Source organism: Phalacrocorax carbo, chromosome 4 (genome assembly GCF_963921805.1).
Source record: "Phalacrocorax carbo chromosome 4, bPhaCar2.1, whole genome shotgun sequence".
Classification (NCBI taxonomy): Eukaryota; Metazoa; Chordata; class Aves; order Suliformes; family Phalacrocoracidae; genus Phalacrocorax; species Phalacrocorax carbo.
In genome coordinates, this window is record NC_087516.1 from 44,106,716 (window position 1) to 44,128,601 (window position 21,886).

The window sequence follows — 21,886 nt, forward strand, 5'->3', positions numbered from 1 at the left end:
TTAGAAAAAAAAAAATCTCACATCGCTGCCTGTGCAATAATTTTGAGATATTTTGTAGAAACCATGGCTGGGTTGTTTCTGAGTTATAAATAAAACTCCAGCTTTTGCCACTTCAGATCTCATGCCTGAAACATGGCCCATCCTCATACCAGATATGTGTAGTCACAAATAATATCCTGGGATTTGGGTGCTTAACGCCATGTGAAGAAAATCAAGATAAACTAATTGGCTACAGCAGATTATGACTAGAGCGTGGCAAGGTAACTCAATGGTGTGACGGAGCAGTGCCTAGGAAGCATAACAGAGGCTGAAAAGTTGATGTTGAAACCCATATTTTACTGATTCACACCCAAAAAACACTGCAACTCCCACCACTTGTTTTAAAGCTACAGGGAGCAGCCCTTACCACATGGAGAGCTCTGCCCTGCCTCTCTCCCCCACCTGGGGACCAGATCGCCCATGCCTCCAGGGTCTGCCCAGCTCAAACACTGCTGCTGTTCTATTGTGCCTTATTTCTGGTACTGCTCCTTTTAAAATATTCCCCCTATGAGATACTTTTAAGTGATTTAAATGCTCCCTCACTCCGCCACTAACCACAGCTTATGTGTATTCTCTGCAGTCATAGTCTGCAAAGATGATTTGGTTTCTCCAGATTTTCTTTTCTTGAATTCTTTCCAATATGCCTCAGCCATTTGCTCTGGTTTACTTTGTTGATAAAAAAAAGTCAGCTGAGACTCAGCAGAGAACACGTCTTTTAAATTTCTTGTAGTACATATAGATTTAGATGATATGTAAAAGAGAACTATTCTTTCCATGTTTGTTTTGAAAGAATCCAGAAACAGTCCCAAAATGAAAACAAGAATATCCATGGTTATTGTCAGCATATGAACAGTCAGCAAGGGTTTTATAAGACAATATCTATTTTTGAACCCTCGTGGAACTGTTTATTGTGTAACAGATTGTGCAGCTTTTTGTTCACTGTTACTTACTTCATTCCCTTCTAACTCAAAAAACTCAAACTTCATTGAAATTCTGTATTGCGTCGGGGCAACCACCTGCCACACACAGTTTTTGTTTGGAGGATACTCTTTGGGCCACCCTGGTGTGGTTATAGTCCCATTTAGCTTTGTCAGGAGTCCTCCGCAAGCAGCTGTAAAATTAAAAGGGAGAGCATCGTTTCTTGACTGAAACCGTGTTTTACTATAAACAGAAGCACACTGAGAAGATTCAGTCCTCTTATTACTTATACGGCTGTAATGCCCAGACAGACTAATCAGAATCTTGTTTTATCATGCTTGGTGCAAACAAAGAGAAAGAGACAGCCCCTATCTTGAACAGCTTGCAGGTTTGCAGACAGAGATAAGTTTCAGGAGTACACAAGGCGTTATCATATTCATTCTTTTCCCTTCCCTCCAGAGACTCTGGTTATTCTCTCACAGCCCTTCCCATGCGAGTCCTCTGACCTCACCGCCCTCCCCAGGACCTTGACCACCCCTCTTCTGACAGACAGACTACTTAAGATGCGCTTTGCACTTCCCCAGCTTCTCTCCTTGATTATTGATCCAGAATCAGCCCTACCTGTCTCAGCTCATATAGCTGTATGCCTCCCATAACCTGCTAGATAGGGTCACTTCTTCGGGATGGCAGTCACATACTCTTCAGTCACAATTACTTTTGCTGAAGTGTGGGTGTTCAAGTAATAGAGAAAATACCTATTATTTCCAAATATATGCTAAATAGTCACCTCCATACACGGAACAATGCTGTACTGTTTGTGAATACAGTTCAAATAGCAAAGGATAAACACATTAATCTTTTCCATCTGTGGCTTTTTTTTTTTTTTTTTTAAGAAAAGTAATGGGAATTTCAGGGGTTCTCGATCATACTCTGCTGCACTGATACCATTACAGCACTGTGACAGCACTGGAAATCACCCACGAATCTCTTTCTAAATAGCTGGTGGGGGGAAGCTCCACATCCTTCTGCCTGCTCTGTGCTAATTCCGAATGCTTTAAAAACTGGCTATTCCTGTCTAGCTGATGGTCTCACACATTACATCTCCTTCATCTAACACACCTGGGAGAACTCTCCAGTTTCTGTCAGGGCTCGTATGGACAACGCAGACACGTGCCAGTCTTCCTCCTGGAACATGGCTTTCCATGCAGAAGACTCATTGGTATACACATAAGGGTAATCTGACCAGAGTGGCAGGACTAAGACCCTGGGTCAACCTCAGTGTGTAAAAAAAGACCAGGCACAGATTTATATTGCACGCGGGTGACACAAGATGCACCCCCACACGATCCAGTCTGGGTCAGGACAACTACTGCTAGTTTTCAGTTTCTGCTTTTCAAAATCCCTCCATTGTTCCTTGAGGCAATGGTGGGAAATGTGGAGTATTGGGGAAAAAAAAAATTCTTAAAGCTTTCTAATATGCTGCCAGCAGGGGAGATTCATATTAGACAACCATGAAGCAATTTTCTGTGCATGTCAACACTGCAGTGAAGCATTGGGCAGAGTTTCCAAGTTAGAGGCTTCTGACATCATGTGTGAATTAATACAGCTAGGTCACTCCTCAATTCCCAAGCTACAAGGATGTAATGCTCACTGTGACTACACAGTGATTTTAATTCAGCAGTCCCAAGTAGTGTCTACATACAGTGAGTCCTATGTCATGTGGAAAAAATGCATGTACACTTTTAGGGATAGCTCAGGGCTTTTGCTCCACACTGCCCTGCACCACTTTGAGTGACCTCTCCTTTTGCCAGAGTTGCTTGTCTGTTTGGGTGTCAGGGACGTATTTCGTCTTTATTTTTCAGAGGCAGAGGGGAGAGTTCTCTGAAAGACTGGTCATCTTCCCTAATATTCTGACTCAGGTCAGCAGACAAACTAAACCAATTTCCTTATATAAATTTGGGCTGATGATCAAAGGCCCAGAGATCAAATCTCTGTCTTCATGGCCCCCCTTAGATTAACCTTTCTTTCTGCACACTGCCTCACATGCAGACATCTAAATATATTGTTTCTCCAACGTGCTCACTATTCAAGTTGGGAGGGAGGGGACAACAACTAAAAAACCAGCCAGCTTGATGAGAGACACAATCTAACATGCCTGTAGCCTAGGATTATCACCACCTCACACAAATGCACACACACACCCCCAAACAAACAAACAAACAAAACCACCCCCACAGAACCAAAAGCAAAAGAACAAAAAGTGCAAAGAAACTAAGCAAATCTACCCCAAATTGTGACAAATTGTGAATTAAAGCCTGGAAATTGGAAAAAAAAGAGACACCAGTGAATTGCATCAGAAGAAAACCGTAACTCCAAGCAATGCAATTTTCAAAATCCATTCACTACTCAAAAAGCTGAACTGAGATAAGAATAAATCATTCTATCCCTTAATTCATTCATGTTTACGAATAAAAATCATACAATAAATGGTGCATAATGATCAAGAGCATTTGCTTCTTTCCTGTGATATGAAATACATATAGAATGCAAAACTTATCTCAGTCCATTCCTATGTTTACACAGACTTCCACTTATCAGGTTTTTATTTCTCCAAATGATTGTTTGAACATGCTTGGTCACCCTGAAAAGTAGAATTTGTTTCCAGCAAGAAAAGTCCACAATCTGAGTGGGAGTGAGGAATATTTCTCTGAGCTTTAAGCTAGAATAAAGGATCCTGCTCTTCAAATGCACCAGCTTCCCAGTCACACCCCAGTCAGAGGTGGTCATAAGGATCATTAAATAAGCTGAAGCGGCACGTTGCTTTGCTGATAATTGCCTCCTTATGCATGGTGGGAGACTTTGCTTTAATGAGTACGAATAATGTAATAAGTGGTTTGGAAAGGTACAAAGTCCTGCTTTGCATCGTTCCCAATCGACTAACAGCAAATCCTCTACAGCTAAATTAGTGCCAGGCATTGGATGAAGATGACTGCTGTGGACAGATTGCACTCTGGCAGCACTACTTAAAAGGGAACACTGGTTTTCCAGGTTGGGTTCCACAGGTCTCACGCTGCTAGGCCAGAGCATATGAAAGGTGTAGCATTTCATTCAAGCAAAGGCACTCTGCGAGCTTTAAGAGCCCATAACAGCAATGCACTGTACCTTCACAACTCTTTTTGTCAGGACCAAGTTCATAGCCAGGATCACAGGCGCACTGGTAGCTGCCCAGAGTATTTACGCAGCGCTGCTCACAGCCACCATTGTCAGGTTTGGCACATTCATCTTCCTCTGCCAAGACAGTGAAGAATGCAAAAACATGTTAAATAATTACCTTTTTTCAGCTGTAATTGCTGGATCAATATTAACCCAGAAAGCTGTATGCATGCCATTATAAGATGCACTTCATAACACACTGTAGTTGCTGACTAAAAGATTTTCAAATGCTAAGCAGACCTGCAATGGAGAAAATTAAAAATTGTCCTTTGTGGGGTTTGGGTGGGTTTTTTTTACAATACCTACTGACAGCTGCAGACCTAATTTATAAGCACTTTGTGGGCAGCATACAATAATTCAGGCAGCCATAATGTAAAGGCTGTATAAAGTATTGAAAGAAAGACTGAAAATCCACAGCAGGGTCACTTCAAGGGCACTTTATCTCCCACAGAATCAATTTGTGCATTATCCCAAATTCATAGTCAAAAACAGATTAACAGAATCCTCAAATCCCAGGTTTTCATTCTACTGATATTAAAGGGAACAAGATGCATCAGGGATGGGGGAGGGAAAGGAATAATGTATTATCTCTACTAGCTCTGAAATATACCCATGAGATTCATTGTTAAAATATTCCTCAGATGTTGAAATATTGTTTCCTTACACCAGGACAAGTAATTTCTTAGAAATAAAACAGAGCTCCCACTCTCATGTCTACAGCCTTCAAGGTTATAATTGTCTGCACTGAAAACTAACAGTTTGGGTGAGAAAAGCCCCAGCTCATGGCTTTTCAAAAGAGCAAAAATGTTCTCCTGGTGATGCGACCTGTATTTTGGGTGTCACCATTGCCACACCACTGCTAGTGGCTTTCACTGTGTCGTGGCCAGCACAGGGACGGAATTAGCCACTCCCCACGCGCCAAATGCTGCAGGTATAGCTGCAGCTGTATGACACGCTCACACACACACACACACACCCCAAAACTGGAGGAAGACTGTGAGGCTTTTGGTCACTATGATTTCTCAGGTGTTTTGCTTTCTTTTTTTTCTTGCTCACAGAAAGTGGTGAATTTATAAAGCAGCCTAATGCAGCAAATAGAAAAACCACAATATTTAGACAAAAGAAAAAAACCTTAACAGAAAAGGCCTATTTGTGATTACACTATTTAACTTTATATTTGATAACACAATGCCAAAAAAGCCATTTTTTATATGATTAGATACGTTTCAAAGTTGTTTTAAAACTAAGCTGATTATTTGAACAAGAAGAGAGTAGGAAGTTGCACTGAGTATTTCCCTTCATTTTTGGATATGTTTTACAAGGAGATTCAAATACCTCTACTGTTTTGTTTTGATAAAATCGTATGCCCAGGTAAAAAAATATGCTGTAGACAGTACAGAACTGGCATTAGTAAAAATATGTTGAGAAATATTTTTAGTATCTTGTCATAATGTTTCTAGTACAAGTGATAAGCGGTTCACAACTCCCAAGATACGCTTTAACATTTACCTTTAAAAAAGTTAGCTGCAAACCCTGCTTTGTTAACAGTTCCATCAGAAACAAACTTCATCCACAGAGTATTAGAGGTAGATCTAATGTCTTCTGGCTTGTCATAGCCGCAAAAGTGTCCAATTAAAGGACTGTTCTCGTTTGTTCCATCTCGAATTTCCAAGTAGTCATATGCACAGTTGTCATGTCTTTCAATCTGTAAAAAAATATCTTTAAAGTCACCTCTTTGAACTTGACCATAAATATCAAATATCAATCAGATAATAATCAGAATTTAAATTTTTCAAAGTTAAGGTTAGGGTTCTCTGTTTAAGATTCAAACATCAGGACAATGAACAAGCTTCGCTGCACCCTTTTTAACTATACTAGTTTTCTATAAGAAAAAAGTTGTTGAGATGTTACACAGGACAACAGTCTAACTGGAAAAAAAAGTAACTGAAAAGGACTTTAAGCTTCCTAATGTTCTGTCGAATTCCTATTCAGCTCAGGTAAAGCCCTCTTTTCTCATGTACACTCAAGTATACAAGATTAATGGTTCAACCACTAAAGAGGTGAGAAATATTAACTGGTTTTGAAATATTGAAAAGCTCAATTTTTCATTAATATGAATAAGATTGACATTATCATCTTGTGCTATTTCAGGTGAGGAACAATATTTTATTTTCTTCCTTTACCTTTGACACAGTACAAAATTTTGCATGTGTCACTACCCACTGATCTTGCAAGGTAATGGTAAAAAAAATTACAGCGCATTATGAGTTTGGGACACCTGTAAATTCTAAAATTATCAGCTCTTAAGTAGCCAACAGAACATATGACCAAAAAGAAAAAAAAAAGATATCATTATTTTCCTGCAGCTGATGTGTCTGGTTTCTGTTGCACGATTCCTGATTTCAGATGTCTATTAACTTTCTGGGTCAATGAGTGAATCTTTGCCGCACTGATGGAGGAACCTGCTGAAACCAGAACAACTGAAATGTCCCTCTCATTTAAACGTCCTGCCAGATGACATCCAAACATACACTAGTATGTGAGTGGAACATTTCTACTTGGGTAGCGGCCTTATGCTCTTTACAAAACAGTATTTGCAGAGTCAGTCAGAGTGGGAATTGCACCAAAGAAGAAAACAGTAGCAGCCCAAATATGAGCCTAGATAATTTATGATGGCTGTCTTTACTGAGAGAGTATCTTTCCCAAAACAATTAAAAACCCTCTTGATCTGGGTCATTTCACAGCAGGATTACTTCACGTTACTCAAGTAATATAGCACCTTAGTTATAAAAGAATTAACTAAATCCAAGCATTCAGAAATAATTCCTCTAAGAAAACTATTGTTCAACTACGTGGCTGAAACGTGAGGTAGGTTTAGGGATGTGGGGTGGCTGGACCACAGTCAGGGAGAAGGGGTTGGAGAAGTCTCAAATTTAATCCAGCACATCCAAATTCTGTTAAAATGACAAAGAGGTCAAAACCAAACCCAGAAAAATCCATGTCTCATCTCCAGACAGAGCTTTTCTTGCACATAAGATGTACAGTTACTACAAGTGGCTGCTGGTACTCTGCTCTAATTGTGCATTATGACCAACGCTAAGCTCAGTAACCAGCACAGACTAAGGAGCTTTCATTTAGCACATTAGGATTTCTGCTTCTGTTATGTAAGAGGGAAAATTGGGGAAAGGCGCTGGTTGATTTTATTTCATTTTAATGGCATCAAAATATGGCACAAAATTTGCCTGTCTTCTTTCCAACTTTCCAATTCTTCAAGCATTTACATACGTAATTTTCTCCCACTCATTTTTTTGGCACAATCCATATTGCCATTTACTGTAATTTCTTAGCTGTTTTCTCAGGAATTGCTTTGGGCCAGAGTTTGGGAAATGAGTGAGAAAAGTCATGAAGATGTGGGATGCAACCACCTATTGCTGACTTCAATGGAAATTGTATGTTCGCAACTAATGCAGTCAGGCATGTGTCCACCTGAGCGCTGATAAGTTTTTGACACTGTGTTACTGATTCAAAATATTCATTAATCTAATTAATAAAGTTTAAACACATGACATTATATTCTAATCTGAAACAAAGTCTGCCTTGTTGTCTCGATAAAAATCATAACAGACTCTGATGTAGAAAGAAGTGACCTGGTCCAAAGCCCACTAATATCAATGAAGGAATTGTGTATTTTCCCCACACAACATCTGTGGTCATTTCATTAGTCAAGACTTTAATTACCATCTGTTTTTTTCCATTTTTCCACGTTCTATGGGGCAATATGGAAATTATGATTTTTCACAGGCCAAGTGCAGCTGAGTTACACGTACCAAATTCTCATTGAGGTTAATTGTTAGTTTCTTTTCTGAGAATCACACTATTTTTGGCAGAAGACAATAGCTAAAAATACATTTTGTATAGCAGTAAGTTGCTAAAATTCCTAAGACTATAAAAATCACCCAACTTACAAAGTGCTATTGATTTTCAATAACACAGTTAGAAAGTTGGCCATTCTACCATATTAATTTATTTTTAGTGTACTACTACTGCAAGTGATGCAATTAGTATTATCAATATTATTGTATTAATGGATTAAATCATTACACCTATATATAAACAAACAGATAAGCATTGTGTTTCTGAGAAATTATAACTGGTGTTAAGGCACTTGGTAACTAGTGAAAAAGAAGTAGTTTAAGATGTGCTTTGCTTATCTGTACCTCACATTTTAGGATGTCGTGGTACTGTCACCTGGAAACCCTGCCATACAAAGATCTATTACACTTGCAAGAGTCTCTTATTCTTCCTACGACAGAGTAGAAAATCTCAGGTTAATGAAAGGACTCCCAGTGAGTTTAGCTGTAAGTGGACTTATCCTGTAAACCTTATTTTCTGAAGCATTAAAATTTCACAAGATTGATATTATGTGTGGATTAGAATAAATATACAAAGTGTCAGCAAATGCAAAAAAAAAAAGTGTAAACAAATAGGTTTTACAGAAAAATGCATTGCTTATAGGAGAATGAAAGATACCATCGGCTCCTGAAGGCCTTGGAGGAAACACAGATTTTGAATGGTTTTAGAGAACTAAGTTGAGAAAATGCCAGAAAAATTCCTGACAGGCACATAGCACAAGAAAACACTAAGAAATCTCCTGGTGAAATGGAAAGCCAGAGATGTTCTCAACATCCAGTCTCAAAAGAAAAGAAAAGTCCTTGTATGTGTTTTCAGTTTTGGTAAAAAAACCCAATTACTTTAGACTAAAATATATTGGTTAAAAATTCCAGACTACCTTTGTTTTGTAACACTCCCCAAACAGGAAAAAAAAAATAATATATTTTTTTTAAAAAGTATTTGAAAGGCAAGTCCAGGAGCAATCATATTTCAGGAGAAATCTTCCAATTACTTTTTGTCATTGTTAATTTATTTGTTGATAGAGTCAAATTCCAATACAGGTAAACATATCTGACTCAGGTCATATACTTTAGTTATAGAGGGTGGGATATATGCCTAGTGGAATCAGAAAATCAGATAACTTTTATTCCCTGACTTACGTAAAAATAATTTAAATGAACACTATGTGCACAGAGATTAACAGGGCCACTCAAATGAGGAAGACTAATACAGCTCAGCTCTACAAACACCCTGGATTGCCTTAGCTGGTGAGACTGCGAGCCAGCAAAGGTCCTTCAAAAAACAAACAAACAAACAAACAAAATACCACAAAACAAAACCCAAGAACTGCTAATTTTCAAAGAACAATATAATAAGTGTCACTGTAACAATGAAGCAAAAAGATGGAGTTACCAGTCCCAACATCTCTGCTGTCATCTAGATATTGGAAAGTGTTGCTGCCCATCAGGCAGCCAAATAAGAAAGGGTAATCCCACACTCAGTGGAAAATGCATTGCCCACAGCAGGCAAAACAAGATGACTCATTGATACAGTTTGAAATTCTCAGCTTCCCTAGTGCTTTCATTTCAGAGGGAAGGTTATTTATACAGTTATTTTTCTAGCATTACATATGGATAATGAGAATTCCTCTTACTTAACTGTACCTTTCAAAGGACAGAGAAGTAATTTTCTCACAAACACGCTGCAATAACTCTTTGGCCTGACATTTACTTTTTCTTGATCTCAGCTGGCATGAAGAGCTGTGATTTTTAAACAACTTTTTGTTTTACTGGGCAGCGCACCAAGGATTCAGTCCAGAGAGGGACTTAATACCAGAAAACAGAACACCTACGTTCAGGCGCTTGGACCCGAAATGGAAATCAGACCCAATGGTGAATGTCTAGGCAAGGCACTTCAGAGCAGTTTCCAAAGCAACTCTCGCTCTCGACAGGGAGCCCTGTGGATGAGCCAGTAAGAAACGCTGCAAAGACAGATATAACAGAAGTCTTGTGCCTTTCTGGGGCACCTCATTTGGTGCTCAAGGGCATCTTGCCATTCTGGAATCAAAGCTCAGACTCTCTCTGGAGAGGTATGTACCTTTCAAGTCCCTACTGCTGGTAAGGTTTGGGTTTTTTTTGTTGTGTGGGTTGGTTTTTGTTTTTGTTTTTCTTTCAAAACACAACTAGCAGAGGCACTAACCTGAGACTACCACTCAACTATTCTTCTCAATTTCCTTTCTCCTTATAAGGTGTCAGTCCACATGTTTCACCTCTAGAGAGTGCCATAATACTAAATAGTTTGGAGGAAAAACTGAACATTTACGGCCTTAACCACTAGCCTACTAAATTGTTTCTCATTTGCTGGTCCTTTGCTTCTGATTATTTTCTATGTGGTGAGGCATGAACATGCCATCTTCGCACATGCAAATAACCCATAATTGGGTGATTAGAAAAAGGTCCTGAAAGATAGAAGAGATGGAGGTTTGAGTCTCCCAGAGGTGATATTGAACTGAGGTCAGTTCAAGCGATAAAGTACCATGCGTATAGACCAATGCTGAGCATCTGCACGGAGATCAAATATTGTGGCAAGTCTCTTATGCAGAGGTATAGTGCTATTTCTTTTGGGATCACAGTAAAAAATACTGAGCACCAATGGCGGACCAGAAAAGTTCTATATCTAGTCAGTAAATTATATAAAGTTACTGAAAACATTGTTCATTTTCAACAGTGCTTAAAAAGAGACACTGACATACAACGCTAAGCAATCTTGAGCCAGGCCATGCAGCAGAGTCTGAATGGCATTTGGAAATCTCTTTGGGCAGGGAGAGCTGACTTGTCTAGAACCACTAGACCCAACATTAATTCAGGATACAAAAAAGGGAAAATTAAGTAGAATCTGTGAAATTATTAAAATTTCCACTGTTTATATTCATAACTACTGATAAAATCCAAACCCTTGTTACCTCATGCTCAAAACCTTTCATCAGTCATAGCAAAAATGTGCCATACCCATGAAGTCTGTCTGTAAGACTAAAATTTCAGTTTGGAAATTACATCTATATTTAATATACTTATGTGCACCATGACGCCAGAAAGTTTAGATTTAAAGAGTTCTTCTTCATGACTGCTGAAGCATATTCAAATAGAACAAATGAACTCAAGTATGTTACTAAATTAATCTAAAACTTCAAGCCAGTGTATTGTGTATGCATAAAAAAAGGACATATGAAGTATTCTTTTTCTTTGTTATACAATAGGTTACCACTGGTTAGCAATGTTATACACAGAGGGATGTACACTAAAGACAAGCAAGTATGACTCACGATGGCTTTTTTCTTCCCTCTCTAAATATAGGTTTATAAACTGAATTTAAGTAGGCTTTTTTTTCTTCCTTCTCAAAACAGAAGCCAAAAACCACATTGGTTTCTTTCCATGTAGACATTCCTTTTCAACAATAAGATTTAGCAAAGATAAAAAATCCGGATTATTTAACAGAATATTAAAGCAGCCTAGCAAATACATAATCCAGTTCAGCAAGGCTGCAACTATTGTCAGCGCTTTAAACTTTCTAATTAAAATAGCACAGAAAACATGAAAAACCTTTAATCTTCTTGACCATTTCTGCAGAATGGAAGGTTCAATGGAGAGTAGAATTGGATTCTGGAACTTATTTTTCATAGAGAATTATTAAATTCTTTCACAGATTTAATGAGGATTCCCTTAAATGTCACTGTCACTTATCCACTCTGTGCTTTTCTCAGATTGGTTAAAAGGCTTTACCTCAAATGCTTGAAAGGTTAATCCTACATTGTAGTTTTCTGACACTGTTATTTTCCACACACATTCCTTCATTGGTCTGTAGTCATCAGGATAATTGGGAGACTGGATCTGGCCTTCGTTTTTGTGGATTTCACCTCCACAGATAGCTGATAAAGGCAAAAAATTCTTATTGTCAATAAAGACATTTTCTGTTCCACATGACCAAACTGACATGTTATGCTCCCCTTTTTAAAACTAATGATAAGATTATTCTGGAGAAGACTTAAAAAGTCTACCAAGGTCAAATTATTGAAAACACAATCCATTTAAACCACTATATATATTTCAGTTAGCAAATATAATTCGGTATTTCTAATAGCTCTAAGCATGTCTAGAATGTTCAGAAAGGCTTTGGAATCATGGATAATTGGAGTCTATTAATTTTATAGAATATATTTAAAAGGTCAAAATAATTAAATTTTACTTTTTGTCCACCTTTGAAATATATTTAATAAATATTCTTCATTAATATTTACTAACATTTAGAAAGAGACAAATGAGACAGAAGTCTCAGGTTTTATAAAGCTTAGCTGTTTCTTCAAATTCAGCATAACATAAGTAAAAACTATTTTCATGAAAAGTAAACGCACTTTTCACCATCCATACTGATAATCACGTAAAGATCTGTGAATATCAACCAAATCATACAGTTACTACCATAGATTCAATATTTAAGAAAACAGGTTCTGTTTTAAGCAGGTGAGTGTTGACTTGTTAAAATACTCGGTGTGTGGGAGTGTTTCTATTAAGTAATCCCAGAATATATGGAAAACTTAAGTCAGATTTTTCTGAAGAATAAATAGAAGGTACTCAAAGAAATCCTTCCACGTACTAAGCACATGAACATGCACATGTAGTTAATTAAATAACTAGTAAAAAATGCAAATTAATATTATCAGTGGTGTCCCTGGAAAAGAGGTCATCTGAAATCTGATCCCAGGAAGAGTTTCAAAATGTCCTGTCTATTAAGTGAACACCTACTCTCTTCTTTAGTAATAAAATACCTATTTCATATTATGTTATTTAACATCCAGAGGTATCCAGTTAATATTTTTCCTCCATAATCAAGTCGTTTTTAATGCTATAAGAGGTTTACCTTCATAAATTGCTGCAAAACCTTTCCCAACCCAGTTGCTGCTGCTGCGGAACTCGATCCACATCCTGCTGTCAGAGGATGCGAGGACTTCTGGCAGTTTGTCACCACAAAACCTGCCTAAAAACATGCAACCAGTAACTGCATTTTCTGCCGCCTCTGAAGCCAAACGCTGTAAACATTTATACAAGTGTTTAACATTATAAACAGGAGTAACATAACCAACTCAGTGGAACTATTCACACGCTTATGGTTAAGCACATATGTTTCTGCAGATCAGGACCTAATACACAAAGATTTTATTATAAAGCTTTTAGTACTTTTTTTTTTTTTTATTGCAGTCAGGCTGACAAGTCTAAGTATAAAGCTTTAGAGGAAGTAAGTAGAAAAATTAGTGTTACATATTATTTCTATACATACAAAGCCAGGCATTTTGGAAGGAGAAAGTGAGTACTAATCTTAAGAGAGGAAAGTAATCTAGGTCACAGTAATACCACTCATTGTGTCTAGGACCAAAGAGATTTAAAAACTAACATCGAAATGACCCTAGACTATATTATCCTCTTATATTTAGCCTAGGTAGGTGAAATTTCTGTTTGTCTAGGTGACAGAAAAGGGAACAGAAGAAAAGGGTAATTACTGTCTGGTCTGAATTGTTTCTTCTTTCTTTTCTTTTTAAGGCCAAGAAAATAAGCACTACTTTTAAAAAGCTGTCCTCTGTATCTGCTACCTTTTCTTTCTTTTTTGCTCTTTTTAAATTATGGCTGTTAGGACACTAACAAATAATTTTAGTCTTCGTTCTAAAAACGCCAACAGAACTGACCCAAGAAGTTGGAGATGTTCATGTTTACTATGGTCTGAAATCCTGAGTTTCAATCAGAGAAGATCACAGGATGTCAAACCAAGCCTCTGGATTGGGCAGTGGCATAATGGGATGTGAAATGTCCGCACCAACCCTCTGAATTAAGAAAAGGAGGGCTGCAGCTTCCTGCGTATTAGTTGCAACTCTAAGAATACATTATTGCTTTGCATGTCTTTTCTCTGCAAAAGCAGGGAAGGACATGCAAAGAAGAAACAGAAGTAATCTTGTATTCAGAATTTTAAAAGTACAGGAACAGAGCTCATAAGTACAACTCTATAGCGGGTGCTCTCAACCACAGTGCATGTGCTCACCACATGCTCTATGTATTTCCCATAACACGCTCTACAGATTTGCCTGTGTACTATTACCCCACTTCTGTGAACAAAACTATGGCAACTTCATATTTCAATACCCACAAGCAAAGCAAGTTGTTGCACTTCTTGCAGCTTTCATCTTTCCACGTGTGCAGCTGAATAACAGCTAGCTGCAATGAAAGGAAGGCTTGGGGCCTGAAGTCAAATAAACCACTTATTTGAAGCCATTTAGCATTTTTTCCCATCCCCAACTTTAGATACATTCTAGACACCTAAAAACTAAGAGTCTTGTCGTGGGTTCAACAGCAAGCAAGTTCACTGAACTCAGTAAGTATGGTGACTATGGACAGTGCAGCATTCAACAGTTGCATACCAAGCAGAGGTGATTTTCTCCAGTAGCCATCTCTCACTTCAATATAGTCGTACCAACAGAGACTGCTCTTGTAAAGGTCCATGGTGGTGAAGTTTAAAACAATCTGCAATCAGAGAACACCTAATCAAATCATGTGTGGTTAATACTAGAAAATGATCACAACAACATTCTGCAGAACCGAAGCCAGAACGGTCATCTGTAACAGGATTCCAACTACTTAGACACTTAATTAGCCTCTCCTCAGTTATTTCTTAGAGCAAGTAAAAGTTGTTTGGGAACATAAAAATTTTTTTATTTAATCTTACATATTTGAGCAGATTCAAGACAGACTACTCACATTTGATTGCTTACAGGGAGCTTTTTGCTGAGAAGAATTTGAGAATGCTAATAAGGTAAAATAATGTGCTAATACAATTTTAACTGTGTTATTTGATAATTCTCCTGCCAATTCCTCTTCTGTTCCATTCTGACTATAATGAGAACTGACAGCTGTGAAAAAAATTTGTTGTTTTATTTTGATTTGTGTTTCCTTCTACTATGGATTTGACAAGATAATTTACTTTCAGACACGTTAAATATTGACAATTGTGGACAGTAATGCTGAAAGCAGTATCCCTATAACAAACGGTACACAGTCCCTTAATGACTCTTAATGAAACTATAATAAAGCGTTTTATATGGAAATCTGAGTTCTGTGCATTTCTGGAACTTTTGAACTTGGACTCCCAGTTTTATTGAGCATATCTGTAAATAGGCATGTTTTCAATACTTAAAATCAGGACTACCCTAGACCATTACATTATCTCACTTTGGTTTAGAAATACTAATCCTAAAATGCCAGAAACTTACACTCTTGAGAGGAATAGGATTCATCATGGATCACACAATGACAAAATAGCTACAGTTTGAACCCTGATTGACTGGGACAGTTTTAGCATCATGTCCTGCAATTTCAGGGATAAATCCAAACAAGAAGATTAAAAATTATATTTTTTATCATAAAATTGTTTCCAGTTCATATCCTTTAATTGGATTGAGGTATATTTGGAAAAAGAATTCATCTTCCAGATCAGTTCCTCAGTGTAGATTAATAAATATTTCAACTTAACTAAAAATCTTTATTTACATATAAGCATAAAAGTGGTTTTATTTTTAGCTTTGATCCTAGGAACTCAGTGTCAAAACCTGCTATTGTAGAGCTAACATTAATTGCTGCACAGTAGCAAATATCTCACACTGCAAAACTATATCTCCATAGCAGCCTATGAAGCAACTGTGTCAGTTGAAAGGAGAGGATTTTACCCTTAGTCCAGCTACAAAGAGGAAATACAACACCATAACTGGAACAATGGGCCCAGACAGTCAGACAGGATGGCTTACTTCCATCTCCTCTGAAGGCACCTTGTGTCTCTCCAACCACAACATAGTACAATTTTAAACCAGAAAGGCAGAACCTTTTCAGCCAGTTTAATTTTAAGATAAAAACTATTAGCTATTGGAGGAAGCTCATTTAAAGACAACAAAAAGCTCAGTGGTTTGAATGTATAGGTGGTAAAGAGTCATGGTAAGACTCTTCTCCAAACAATACAAAATGGAGACAAACTTTCCTAGCAAAATGCTATGTGTCTTTAACATTAGGTTAGCAGGTCTTTTGCTTTCACTTACTTTCCACAAGAAATAACTAAGTATATCCATATGAGCAATTGCATTCAAAAAGCTTTTTTTTTTTCCTTCCTTCAATGGAGAATGTGAAACTTTCTCACTTAATCTTAAAAGCTGTATCTTCCCCTATTCCCTATTGCTGACACTACTGACTGTTTGGGTGGAAGACCAAGCTCACATGTGATTCTATTCAGCTTTTGCCTTTACTACCATGATGCCATGGGAAATAGAAAACATCTGTAAGGCTACACATAAAACCCAACAGCCAGAAGTCCTGTACAGTGAGGCACATTATGCTGGCAGCCACAGCCTTGTGGGATGAAGGTATGGGACACAAAGTATGCCAAGAACCATCAGGACAGCACTGAATAAATGAATACCTGTTCTGATGGTTGAGTTTAGCCAAACATTTAAATCCACAAGCTGCTACCACATCCACAAAATCTGTAAAAGGGTTGCTTAAACAGCACTCTGCCTCTAGCACCGTGCTCTCCATGGGAACATCCTGCAAGCAGCTTGGCTACGTTTTCAGTGTAGCAGATGCAACAAATATAGCCTGCCGCCTCCCTTTTGGCCCCTTCCTTCTGTCATTTTAGAGACACAAAGGGACACAATCATTTGGTCACAGATCTACATGCAAAGAATGTCTTCTTCAGTGTTAGTTTGATACTTTGGAAATACATTTACATAATAGTAACTCATGTCCAGGCTGCCATCAGCACTCTGAATCATAAAGACCTATAACAATGAATAGTCATCAAATTATATTGTAGGCTTCCTTCCTGAGCTCAGAGACGAAAATGGACTGATTTGAAGTCAGATGCGATTGCTGTGCATTCCCTTCTCTCTGTTGCAATAGCAATTACAGTAGAAATGAATATATTTAAGGAAAACATGTTCCTTATACTGAAAGGTTTACCGTAATAAATATTCTATTTTTCAATGTAGATACCCTTTTCTTGGACTTTGAAAAACAAAGCAAATTAAGTCCTAATGAAAGAAACAGTTTCAATTAATATCTTGCATTATGTAGATAGGGGATGTGTTCATATGCATGGAATTTAAAATTATAATTAAATGCTCACCCATTTAATCATTCAGTGATTAGAACAATAAAGAGCTTTTATATAGAAAAAACATCAAATCAGTGCTTTTAAAGCTAGAACAGGTACGGAATTGAGTGGCAGGGAAAGAAGGGAGTGTTGCTTGTCTTTTGGGAGGGTTTTGGGTTTTTTTGTGAAAGCCAGTAAGCAAATCCTCCAGTCAGCTGTTGAACTCCAAGGATTACAACTTCCAACTTCGAGACATCCAAGATTTGATTCTAGATCTCCTATATCTCTGCAAGTTCTGCGACCTAGACTTAAAGACTCCTTTCCCATTTGGAGTGTGGTTAGTCAGGTGAAGTAGAACAAATTTCAACAGCAGAGGGAGAATTGGAACGATTCAGGTAAGCACAGCACACACTCTGGATGCACTCTCAGCAGATCAAGCACTACAGTCTGGGTTTCTACCTAACAACATCTATATTCAATGCAACTATTGAGCTCTATCTCTCTTCAGATGGCTCTCATTTTCCCCTTGCCAGTTTTTCACCAGGAGAATGATTATTTTTTTTTGTTTAATTTTGCCAAATAGGAAGAATGTTTTCTTCCCAGTGTTACTGAGAAAATTTATATAAATCCTTCAATGCCACACTACTCAGTTTCCAGACTATTGCACTGTTTATCTAAACTTAGTTAAGTTTATCTAAGCATTAGTTGATCCACTCAGCTGGCATTCACTAGGTTACCGTGGTTGTGTCCATCCACATGCTCTCACGTGCCTTTTAGTCTGACTGCAGCACCTCCTGTTTCCACTTCCCTGTCTTACTTCCTGGATGCAGAATTCCCGTGCCATTCCTTCCCAGAAAGGGAACCTCACAACTCACCTCTTTGCTTTTACCTACTTCTACACTTCTGACTCCTTCTAGCTTACACGCACCCTTTCCCAAATGTCTAACCCACAGGGCATTTTGCCTTTACTATTCAGGCACTCCTTTAGGGACATGCATGAAGAAATAAATACACAAATATTATCAGAATTCCAAAACCACCTATTTACCATGTTATTCTCCATGTGAAATATGCAGATCTGGCTAAAAGTACAATAATTCATATGCCTTCCTCTGCTTCAGTTTATTACATCTCCAAGTGCTATTTGAATCTACCTCTGAGGATGGCAGAGAGCTCCTGTATATTCGCTCATTCACACAGCAATTCTGTGTCCTTTACAGACTGTTTCTTCTTCAACTTGTCCTTCAAATAAGGGGGCCTCACCAGCTACAAATTTTTTGTTCTCTTCAGCTCATCCACTTTGCAGTTCAGATTCCTTCTAAGCTGTTACCTTCATTTTTTCCTGAGTTTCTCAGACCATAGGTAGGTATCTCTGCTTTTATCTAGCTGTACTACTTGAAAACCCTACTTCCCTCAGCAGCCTTTATACTTTTCCACCCATGCCCACCTCACCCCAACTGTGCAGGCCCTTTTCTCTACCCAGATGAGATGCAGACAGCTGGGTTAAGGTCAAGCTACCTTCCACAGCTGCTTAAGCTAACCCAGCTGGCTCTGTTGGAAGCAAGTTATGGAATCCACATCCTATACCTCCTCCATTGGCTCAGCTGTGTAAAGCCTGGAGGTCTCTCACCAGCCTAGCCACAATTTTTCTGTTTTCCGTGACACAGCTGAAGCATCAGATTTCTCTGTTTTCTGCTTGGAAATTTGCCTTTTCCCAAACCTTCATTGACAGGATAAAGTCAGGGAAAGGATGGTTTTACTTAGGTGTGATCATGTCATTGTCTCAAAGTGCTGGTATCTAAATGGAAACCATTAAAGTTTAATGATCCTCCTCAACGCCCCCACCTTTGAAACTATATGAAATAACCTTCACAGCCTTTTCTCACTCTGACATGCCAAGGTATTTGATGATACAGCAATTCCTTAAGATTAACCAGAATTCATTAGCTGTACATAGGCAGAACCCCCAATCTGTCACAGCACGATTTCTGGTCGGGAACCAAACAAGTATAAATAAATTTAAGATTCTGATATGCAATTCTGCAAAGTATTAAATAGAGCTACAGACAAGGCAGAGCTTGTTCAAGGTGACAGGATGGCTAAAAGTCTTCATAGGAAAAACAATCAAGGGGTATTTGTCAGCACAGTAAAGGAGCTATTGATTAAACAGCAGATTCAATTGTGATACTGCAGCTTCAGAGATAATATATCACACCTCCTACTGCCTAGGATAAGAAAGAACAAAATATATAGCAAACACCAGGTAGTACTATCTAAGTTTTCTACAGGTAACTTTTTTTTCCTGTATCAATGAAGGATTTATATGTCCTGTTTTATCATTAATGTAAAACATTATGGAAAATTGGAAAATAATGTAACGTATTCAAAAAGGCAGATAAAAAAAAAAACCCCACACACTGGCACAGTTGCAACTCCCTAGGCCAACAAAGTTTCTACACACCAGAAGGCAGGATTTGCCCTGGCAGAGGGCATACAGTATTACTAACACTATCCTTCCCCAGAGATTTTTCTGTGTATAGATATACTGTGTACAGCTGTTTACCATATAGACTTAAATCTTGAAGGAAAGTAAAAGGTAAATGAACTGCCTTGTTTTAGTAATAGGGATGCACACATTTTATGTTGGGCTGGTAATTTATTATGCCTACCAATAAAAGGGATGCTGCAACTAGTGTGTATCACTGCAGTCCCATCCTTCAATGAATTTCCTTCCATCAAAGACTGGAAATGTCTGCACTTGCAGAAAGCAGCACGGCTAGATGTCCTCTAAACCATGCTCAAACAGCACAATATTAAATCTTAATACATAAGCGACAAGAGCTAGACAATCTGGACTGATGTTTTTTGATTTATTTTTAGGTGACTAAAGTGCTAACTGATGTTTCAGAACATGTTGTGATGTACTTACACACACTGTAACCTCCACAAAACATTCCTGAGATCAGGGTCAAAGCAGCAAACAAAGGACAAAAAAATATATATTTATTTTCCCTTCATAATTTTAATATGTTATCATTTTTTCCTGAGAAAACTTGGGATCAAACATAATGTGTGTCCAAGGTGCCGTGATATATGCATTAGTCGAGACTTAGACCTCAATTCTGCTATCTGGTATTCACATCAAGTACTTGTTGCAAATAGGCTCCTTTACCTCTAGACAGACAATATCCTATGAGAAGAGCATTAACAAAACAGACTTTTGACATTAGCACAAATATAATTTACTTTGTTCTTCCTGAACTATACGGAGACTATGACTATGACTAGAAGTCAGAACAGTGCCCTACAGACATGACTTGTCATGTCAAATTTCAATTAGAAAATTCTGGTTAGTCTTTTTCCGCATTTGCGGCAGGGGGCAGATAGAAAGGGAGCCAGCCTTACACTGGTAACTTCAAGACAGGAACTGTCCCCCTAAAGCTTTTGTACGGTATAATACAGCTCCAGTGGTTACAATCTCAAGATATAATGGTGTTACAAATATATCACAATTACACTAACATCCACAGACATGCTTACACACAGTTGGAGTATGCTATGAACACTTAACCATAACCATTTTCTAACTCTAATATCAATATTGTTTTCAAAAGCCAATAGTAATTGTAGATGAACACTACAATTTTTTAATTTTAACCGTGGAATAGAAATCTAAGCCATTTTTGTTGTTTTCACAGCAGCGTCTAAGAAGCAACACAAATAGTGGGGACATAAAGTTACCTATCTAGACTCATTTGCATCTTTTGAGCAAACCTCCTCTTATTCATCTGTTTTCATTTGGTTTTCCCTGCCAACCTGCAGCGCCACCCACTCCCTCCCAGCACAAAAACAGTGTTTGTTTTTCCTCCTGTCTCTGGCTCTTGCCCAGAGGAGGGCGAACACTTTCCAAATTACTTTGCTTTCATCCCCCACAGTGGCAAATGCTCTTACAGCTCCTTAGAATCTATTAGCACATCAAGAACATATATTCTTGGTGTCTACCAGGACCCTGACCTGAAAGAAAGACACAATAAAGTAATCCAATCAGGAGAAAATTATGTCCAATATGGAGCGGGAGACCATAGACAAAACTGACTGAAATATCTGGGGGCAAATGTTGGGTTTTCCTCTTTGGACTCTCCAGTACTGAGGCTGGTCCTAGGTTCTACATTTCGGTCTTTAGGCCATATTTGACTGCTTAATATCAGTCACTGTTTCTTGTAAAGAAACTTCTTTTTTTTCTGTATATTTTGTCTCAGGTGAAACTTCCCATTGTTCCCTCTACCCTTATTTATTTTGAGGTAGTCTAATATTTGAGCCAATAACTTAAAACAAGATTCAACTAGCATATTTTGAAAGTGTGCACAAGAAGAACAGGTTTTGCTTTCACTAGGATGGCGCACTTCTCTCCCCAAACTGCTCTCACCAAGCCAATTTTTTTCCCCCCTTTTCCCCCTAAAATTGATGCCCAGAAAGTAGAACTATATGCACTAGAACCGATACCAGGGAACACCTACAATGACACTTTCTTTACCCCATGTTATTACTGTTTCACTTCAGAAACACACAGCTCGGAAGCTCACCCAAGCCCATGCCGGAGAAGAGACCATTCAGGAGCCTGAACCACCTCTTCCACCTTTACACTGAACCA

At 38.1% G+C, this 21,886-nt stretch overlaps 1 protein-coding gene across 1 annotated transcript in view; it reads right to left on the minus strand.

Moving 5' to 3' along the window:
- TLL1 (tolloid like 1) overlaps nucleotides 1-21,886 on the minus strand; it is a 142,043-nt gene that overhangs the window by 24,107 nt on the left and 96,050 nt on the right. The window contains exons 10-15 of the mRNA XM_064449759.1: nucleotides 14,522-14,624; nucleotides 12,976-13,092; nucleotides 11,841-11,986; nucleotides 5,680-5,875; nucleotides 4,120-4,245; nucleotides 990-1,150 (exon numbers count right to left, since the gene is read on the minus strand). Of these exons, the coding sequence (XP_064305829.1) occupies nucleotides 990-1,150; nucleotides 4,120-4,245; nucleotides 5,680-5,875; nucleotides 11,841-11,986; nucleotides 12,976-13,092; nucleotides 14,522-14,624 (849 nt within the window). The remainder of the gene's footprint in view (nucleotides 1-989; nucleotides 1,151-4,119; nucleotides 4,246-5,679; nucleotides 5,876-11,840; nucleotides 11,987-12,975; nucleotides 13,093-14,521; nucleotides 14,625-21,886) is intronic.